Here is an 8,800-nt window from a genome sequence, read left to right as displayed (position 1 = left end):
TATTATTTAATTTAAGAGAAATGGAACTTATGACTGAAAAATCTGAAGTTATGCCGAGATAACTTTTAAACTTTTTCAGCCATGACTGTCACTTTATTGTAAGCCATTGAATAGCTCTAGAAGTTTAATTTATTAAACCAAGATTTTAATATTTAACTAGATTTAAACGATCTAATAAAAAAGATAAATAAACATTAAAGACTTTTCATTTAAAAAAAACCCTAAATTATCATATAGAATAATTTAGTAAAAATACTGCTGGCGAAGTGGAAAAAGCCCATGACGACAATTAATTATTTGAAAGCCTTCTTGGCGGGAAAGTATAGCGTCATGTTTAGCAGTTTTGTTTTATTTTCTAAAATTTATGTTTAGCCGACTTTAATCGTGGATTTAACGTGCATGAGTGTAAGCAAACGAAACAAAAGAGTGTAAACATATGATTTCAAGTTCCCTAAAGAAGTCCGCGTGTTTCAGTAGTGTTAAATCTTTACTGAAACTCAAGGGGATAGGGGGGTATCATCTCATTTATCATTATCATTTCATCAATTTATGATTATTTTTTATACTTGAATAATTTTTACACTTTGACACTGGCTGTGCAAACCACACGAATCACAGATATCGAATCCTTAATTGAACAAAAAAAAAGTGGACTTGGGGCTTTGCTAAAAAGACTCTAACCCAAGCCGTAAGCTGAAATTTAAAAGAATACAAATGTCATGAAAGAGTGTTGTGATGGTTGTAGATATCGATTGAATTGAATATCGATTGTTGTTGACATTTTTTTTGTGTATGATTATTATAAAATTAATTTCATTTAGTGCTATGTCCGAACATAAATAGTAGAATTTACGTTAAGATGATAAATTTAATCAGTAATGTAAAAACTGTTTTGCTATTAAATAAAATGATTCCCAATAAATAGGGTTGTTGAAATGGAAATGGAATTTTAAAATCTTTTCACTTATCATAGGTACATAATCATCTTGAAAAAGGATCATCATGAATAAAATGTATCAATATTTTAAGTGATTTGAATACGACTAAAAAATTTACCGATATTTTTATTTGACAATAATTATTTTGTTACTACATTACTTACAACACTAATAACATAAACATAACATAACCTATAGAAAAAGCGCGGGAAANACGCGTGGAATCTTATGTCACTTCCAGGACACCACGTATTACCGCAACCACGCACTACAAAATTTTGCACCAATTCTTGTGATAAAACAATGATTATTTCCTGTAAACAATCTCAAACGAAATTAACTGCTTAATAAACAAAATAGTAAACAACCGCCATGATGGGCTGGATTGGGCCGATGTTGCCACATGGTACCGATTACCCAGGAATTGGGATTGTAATTCCCTGATTCGCCAACACATTAAACCTAAATAGCCGACAATTTTGTGATTTTTTATTTTACTAGGTAATCCTAGTTTCAAATATTAATTATTTATTTGTTTAACTTCTGATTTGGTTAGTGAATTGGCTATTTCGAAGAATTTACAAGGAGATTTAAATCAGAAGATAGCAATACTACAGTTTGCACTAAAAAGAGAGGTAGGGCCGCAGAGAGCGAGATAGATATAAGTAGGTATTTGACTCAAGATTTTGTTCCAACTCTGCCCTCCATTTTTATCTTTAGCTTCATGGTTTTGACGTTAGAGCGATAAGGATGCGTGCGCTGCGGACATAGATTAGTTAGTGCAGAATCGTTAAAACTATAGCTATCTCTTTCATTTGCGTGCTATTTCGTATCTTTTGTTTCACCTATCAGTTACATTTGTCAATGTGTGCGATTTGGAATAGCTCGGCACGGATTCAAATCGTAATTTCTATGAACGTAACATATCTATAGTTCTTTAATATCATTGGTTAAATCTTTACTGAAACTCAAGGGGATAGGGGGGTATCATCTCATTTATAGTTCCAAAATACTGGACTGTCCTGTCGATGACATTGACAGTGGGGCGCCACCGTCAATACCGGATCGCTGGTTCAGATTTTTGCCATGTTGGAAACCATATAGTTGACCGATGGTAGCGCCCCCCTGTCATTGAGTTTGGCGGGACAGTTCAGCGTGGGTCATCTATATCATTATCATTTCATCAATTTATGATTATTTTTTATAATACTTGAATAATTTCTACACTTTGACACTGGCTGTGCAGACCACACGAATCCTTAATTGAACAAAAAAAAAGTGGGCTTGGGGCTTTGCTAAAAAGACTCGAACCCAAGCCGTAAGCTGAAATTTAAAAAAATACAAATGTCATGAAATAGTGTTGTGATGGTTGTAGATATCGATTGAATTGAATATCGATAGTTGTTGACATTTTTTTTGTGTATGATTATTATAAAATCAATTTCATTTAGTGCTATGTCCGAAAATAAATAGTAGAATTTACGTTAAGGTGATAAATTTAATCAGTAATGTAAAAACTGTTTTGCTATTAAATAAAATGATTCCCAATAAATAGGGTTGTTGAAATGGAAATGGAATTTTAAAATCTTTTCACTTACCATAGGTACATAATTATCTTGAAAAAGAGGATCATCGTGAATAAAATGTATCAATATTTTAAATGATAAATACGACTAAAAATTTACCGATATTTTTATTTGACAATAGATTTTGTTACTACATTACTTACAACACTAATAACATAAACATAACCTAAAAATTGTTTCGTCGAAATGTTATGATTTTACATAATCGTAATTAAATTAATTTACTTAGTTAAAATCTCGTTCTCCAAAGCGATAATAGTTAGTTTACATTACGGACAATTAGTTGTAATAATTTAGTTGCATTATTCCAAGAAAAATAATAATTAAAAACTTCAATTCAAAATTATTTTTAAACGCATTAAAAGACTAAAGTGCAAGTTTGCAGACTACAAAATGAGCAAAAGAAATCTGGATGCCGGCCCTAACACTGAACCGAAATCAAAACAAGTTAAGCATTGGTCACTTGGCTTACTTGAATCTATGAAGGATCCCAAGTCCATAGTCAAAGAAACTAAATCCGTTGTAGTAATACGAGACAAATTTCCCAAAGCTAAAATCCACTATTTAATGCTGCCAACAGAAAATATAAACAGTATTTATAAAATGAATTTGGAGCATGTAAAGCTACTTGAAGAATTTAATAGATTGTTTGAAGAAATAAAGAGTGAACTTAGCGATATTGAACTTAAAGCTGGTTTCCATGCAGTGCCTAGCATGCAAAGACTGCACATGCATGTAATAAGCATAGACATGATCTCTCCATGCTTAAAAACCAAAATTCATTGGAATAGTTTCACTACCAATTTTTTTATTCCATTTGAAGGTACCTACAAAATCATGCCTATTTAATATTATTTATACAAGTTTATCCCCTATGTAATTAATAGTAAATTTTTAATTATTGCAGATATTTTAAATGAACTGAAAGAAACTGGGTCCATAAAGAAAATGTCGCCCGAGCTTCACAAGAATTTAATGGCAACTCCTCTTCAATGTAATCAATGTTCTTTTAATCCTAAAAACATGCCACAACTTAAGGAGCACTTATTAACACATAATAAATCATAAGATTTAATCAATAATTAGCTTCTTATTTTAATTAAATCCTCACTTTGTTGTGCTTAAGCAAATAAAACAAATCACATGTACGATTGCACTTTTTTATTGCCAAAAATGAACAATCAGATCAGTCACTACACACATTATGTTGCTTTGTCAATATAAAAAATCTAGTAAATTACTAGGACAAATATGTAGAGAGATCACAACATGTTTTGTTGCAACAGAACTTAAAAACAAAGTGCAAATTTATAACTTTGTATTATTATGACAATTTAAAATTCAATTGTAATTAGTTTAAAATGTTATTTTAGCTCATTCTAATGAATAATGTAAAATTAACAATATTCTTAATCTAATCAACATTCACATCACATGACAATTCTTATTTACATACAAATATATAATAGCTTTAATGGGTCTACCTTGAATATCCTTAATAAAATTGATTTGTGAATAAAATTGTAATATGCTAAAATTCTCCTACAGACATACAAGTTGTAAAACATTTGTACAATTTCTGTCATATTTTTTTATAATTAACTTACATAATTTAAGAGAGTACATTAATCACAAAACAGAACCTCTACATGGCAGTTTACTTGATCGGGGACTTTCCGATTCTAGCATTGAGCTAGACGTACTGACACCATCATCATCTGGTGTATTGTAAATAGATAAATTTCTGCGTTTAAATGTCTTCTTAGCACCTGCTGACATCGGCGTAGCACAATCAACGGGAGAGGCACATGTGCTATCGGACAAAAATGATATTTCTGTCGATAGAGACGAGTTTCTATTTGTATCTTCACTGTCATTATCATTTGGAGTTACAGGAGCAGGAAGTGAAAGTTTAGACTTCATTGGTGTTCTCACTACAGATGTATCAACTTCAGGCGATTTAAATTGGATATATGGAGATTTCGTCAACTCTACATTCGGTTGAGTCATAGTCCTTCCAGATCGAGCCATAATAACTTGCACAGGGTCATCAATGCCAAGCTTTTCACACAAATTAACTGTTTGTGGGTTTGATATTGGATTCGAAGGCACAGTTTTGGGAGCACTAGGATTGTATATGGGCGCTGTCCGTACAAAGTTATCTTCACTTATTCTTGTATCTTGCAATAGTTTTAGAACTGCTTCTTTCTCAGCTTCTGTTGGAGTAAATTCATACCTAGAAAAGAAATAATTACATGTTATACTGGTACTAAAATAAATAAATCTAAGATTTCAAATAAGTTATTTTCNGGTTATATTGGTTATACTGACCTTTCATTTCCACCAGGACCAGGCATATGAACATCAATGTTCTTCACACTTAATAGGTGATTGGTACTTTGAAGAACAGCCAGCCATTCTTCATCATACTTCAATGTTTTGTCACCATCAAACTCGGTCGGTATATTCAGAATTTGCAGATGTCTACGCTTTGGAAGACACTTGTCTAAGGCCAAAAACTTTGTTTCGTGGTCATCATCATGTTTGACTAATGCAGCAAATTGACAATGTAAATGAGCAGCAAACCAGTAGTCTGGTTTCATAGAGTGCAATAGTTTTTCAGCTGGAACGCTTCCCAATTGGTTAGATTCAATATCTTCCCTGTGAACAAACAAATTATTATGATTAGAACTATGTACAAATCTGAGAGGATGGACATAAGCAATTTAGTACAAAGGCACTTTAAGTATGAAGAAAAATTACCTAAAAAAAGGTTTTCTTCTCAATAAAAACTCCTTATCTCCATATTCAGTGATGCCACGTGGCCAATCGTGAGAGAGCATGACATGGACTTTTTCCCCCAGTTGACTGAGCCGGAAGACATCCAGCGAGCGCACATGGTAGACTGACCGTAAGGAGTTCTGAGTGTATGGGGGACATTCCCACAGTCCTTGTAAGTAATCATGCCCCTTATAAATACCGGACATACCTGGAAAAAAGAGAATACAATATTTATTAAAATATGATTCCAATTAAATAACACATTGGGGTAAAGTTGATTTGAGGTTATTATTTCTGGTGTCAGCTAATTAAGTTCAAGTAACAATCCAATAAGATCTTTTGGAGCAAGTTATGTAGAAACAAACTTACAAAGTTGAAAGAGTCATTAATTTTTTAAATTACTTTTGGTTGTTTGTACAAACAGTATTATTCAAACAGAAAGCTTACCTCCTATCCTCAAATTCCCGAATTTGATGACACTCGCACGGCCCATGTAAAAGATGTTTGGCGCCACCCAGCCTCCATAAGGGAGCTCCTGAAGATAGTTTGAAGCTTCATGGTTTCCGCCGATAAATATGGTAAGTATTGGCGCACGTCTCTCACCACTATAGTACCTAAAAAGAAAATTCGTGTTATTTAATTTATGTTCAAAATACCACAAACTAGTTTTAGGTTAGAAAAACAAACAGGTTTTTAACTTAGTAAAAGTGTATAAATAGTGTAAAATGCTTACTTGTAGAAGCTGCACATGTGTTGATACTTGTCTGGCACTGCCATCGACCGTAAATCTTCACTATTTCGTACTGATTGGAAGTCACCACAACATATCAACAAATCTATTTTGATTTGCTCTCGCGCTTGTAATGTTTCAATACAATCGTAAATTTTTTCAAGTTCACCATGAGCACAACCTTCTACGGCAATCTTCATTTTAATAAATTGATACTCAAACACTAAAACAGTCAATTCTAATTCAAGAATCACAAGCACAAACTGGAAATCAACAAAACAACACAACACCGTCCAATGTCGTACGTCTGTCACGTTCCGCTGTCACCGTCACACTGACAAGAACAGATAATATTGCGCAGTTGGGCACTGTGTAGCAGGCACAGACTACGTCTTATAAATAACTCATTACGCTAATAACGGTATTTTAAAAGGAGTGGGGAGGCGGAGACGCGTGCGCTTCTTGTTTACAGCATTTTTTCTTATAGTCAATAATGATTTTAGCAGTAGTAAATAATGACAAAAGAGAATCTGATAATAAAGGCATAGCGGCCACACTGTTAACTATCGATTTCCGTTTTTGCTCTCGCTCTATTCAAATGGCGATTCTTGGCGATAGAACGAGATGACGTGACTGGCAATGGGCAGTTAACACTGTTGCCGATAGTACCTACTCATAATAAATTTCTCAAATCAATAAAATAGCCACCTTAGATTACATTATGTTTACTTTTACAAAATTGTATTTTTCAAAAATAGAATTTTGATAATCAAACAAAATTACATCCTACTAAAACTACGAGTAAGTATTTATCTTACTAAAAAGTCGATGAATCTGATTTCGGACAAAGATAATACGAGTAGGACTACTTAAGTATTATTCCCAGGCTCTACCCGTCTGAAATAAAGATGAAGTAAACTAAATTTACCTGATAATTACTTAGGTAGATCATAAATAAATCATCCATTCTTTAAATTTCAAGGCTTTATGCTTTATGGAGATAATATAAAAAGCTTCTAATTTACCTACTTACTTAGTTCCTAGAGTCGATTCTCGGGCAGGACACGCAAAGGTTGTTTCAATAAATAGATACGTTTACTACTTAACTACCTACTTAACTGCGAGAATTACAAACAAAATTTTATATACAAATACTTAAATAATAAAACGAAAATACTTTTTGAGTGGTTTACTATTTAACGACTTCGAAAAAATGTTACTGTTGAGTAAGCGTTCTTTGAATTAGCATGAACCCATTTTAAAATAGGCATTAGTCATGCATTATTAGCATAAACGTCATTAGGGCAGGATTAAACAATCATTAGGATGACTATCTACCTCTTACTTTCTTACCAGGCCTTATCTTTTTACCTGACAATAGTAGTTAGACAATTAGCGTTTATTGTATAAAATATTGTTTGTAATCCTTCAACACCAAACCATAAATAACTTGAGAAGTTGCTGATAATTTTAACAACAAGGAGTTTTCCTTTGTAAGAGCTTTCTTTTGTTTGAACAAAGCCGCGGCCGCTCTCGTGGTCTTTCTTTACCCTTTGATAAAGTTTTTTAAAATGCAGATTTGTTTGCTCATTGCTTGCTCGCTTGATTTCACGCTAATTGCATTCAAATCTAAAAATAAGTGATCAAGTGTGGTGGCAAAACATTTCTTCAATATTATTAGTAGAAACTAGGATGCAATTAGCGTTCACTCATTTTTTACGCAGTAGAGTTGGTGTAGGTATATTGGAATATTTTTTAAACCTTTCAGAACTGAATGAATTTAGGTGTTGAAAGTAACATGTTAAAAATACCTACCATTTACAATACCTTCCAATCCATTGGATCTTAATCCGGTTATTTCACTTCAATAGACTCTGTCAATTTTTCTGACAAAAACCACATTAACACCAATCTTTTAAGTAAGTAGGTAGGTGTTTTCTGGGTATCTGTGATTTGAGTAGGCAAACATCATCAAACTACTACCATAATCCAAATCTCTATTGAAATGATTTTTTGTTTTTAATTTACTGCCAATTTCTATTAGTATGCATACGTATACGATCTGAATCGGTCAAAATCTACCGACACAACCAAAACCGACTTTATTACATCTCAATAAATTAGCGTCGGCTAAATTATTACCGCGAACCGGATTGTAGGCACGAGATAGCGGGCGTCGTGACGTCACAGCGGCCGGCGCACGCGCCAATGGCGAGGCGAGGCGGCGCCGCCTGCGCGCGCGCACCGCCCACTGCCGCGCGAGGGAAAACTCGGAAAAGTCGTGCGACTCTATCAAAGCTGCAGCGGATATTGCTGATGTACATGTTTTGTAGGTATAATTTTTCCTTTTAAAGTAGGTACGTTTCATCATTTACTATAATAGTAGACTTAGGTAAGCTTCTCTGAAAGAGGAAATATTACGTATTTCATATTACTTACTTCATTAAAAAAATAGAAGGCTTATCTACTCTACTATGTGATATTTTAATCCAGACTACGATTATAATATGTAGCTACAATACTTAGCATTAACAATTCTTAATGGTTTCTAATTAGCACTGTTAATTTGAACAAAGGAAATTTTGAATAAGTAGGTAATTACTAATTAGGTACTTAGAATTACTAGGCACTTTTAATTTGAGTTGAGAACGGGTTAGGCATCGATGATTCAGCAAATAATCAAGGAAAGTACCCATTATAGGATTACCCAAGTTTAATGTTAATTAATTAAAATAATAAGTAATGAAAACTTAAAACAAGAAACT

General features: G+C 33.2%; 2 protein-coding genes across 2 annotated transcripts; one reads left to right on the top strand and one right to left on the bottom strand.

Annotated features, from left to right (window-relative positions):
* The first annotated feature begins 2,685 nt into the window (after positions 1-2,685).
* Aptx (aprataxin) lies at positions 2,686-3,773 on the top strand. The gene is made up of 2 exons (XM_028316784.1): positions 2,686-3,347; positions 3,432-3,773. The coding sequence occupies exons 1-2, from the start codon at positions 2,918-2,920 to the stop codon at positions 3,590-3,592; spliced, it is 591 nt and encodes a 196-aa protein (XP_028172585.1). The 5' UTR covers positions 2,686-2,917; the 3' UTR covers positions 3,593-3,773.
* On the bottom strand, positions 3,750-6,396 carry ldbr (lariat debranching enzyme). The gene is made up of 5 exons (XM_028316783.1): positions 6,039-6,396; positions 5,753-5,919; positions 5,288-5,513; positions 4,856-5,185; positions 3,750-4,760 (listed from the first exon to the last, which is right to left on the bottom strand). Exons 1-5 carry the CDS (start codon positions 6,233-6,235, stop codon positions 4,154-4,156), a joined length of 1,527 nt encoding a protein of 508 aa, XP_028172584.1. The 5' UTR covers positions 6,236-6,396; the 3' UTR covers positions 3,750-4,153.
* Between the last annotated feature and the right edge of the window lie 2,404 nt (positions 6,397-8,800).

Source organism: Ostrinia furnacalis, unplaced genomic scaffold, assembly GCF_004193835.3.
Source record: "Ostrinia furnacalis isolate ACB-3 unplaced genomic scaffold, ASM419383v2 OfSCF5861, whole genome shotgun sequence".
Classification (NCBI taxonomy): Eukaryota; Metazoa; Arthropoda; class Insecta; order Lepidoptera; family Crambidae; genus Ostrinia; species Ostrinia furnacalis.
Note: the sequence above shows the minus strand (reverse complement) of the source record. Positions and strands in the feature narration are given on the sequence as shown.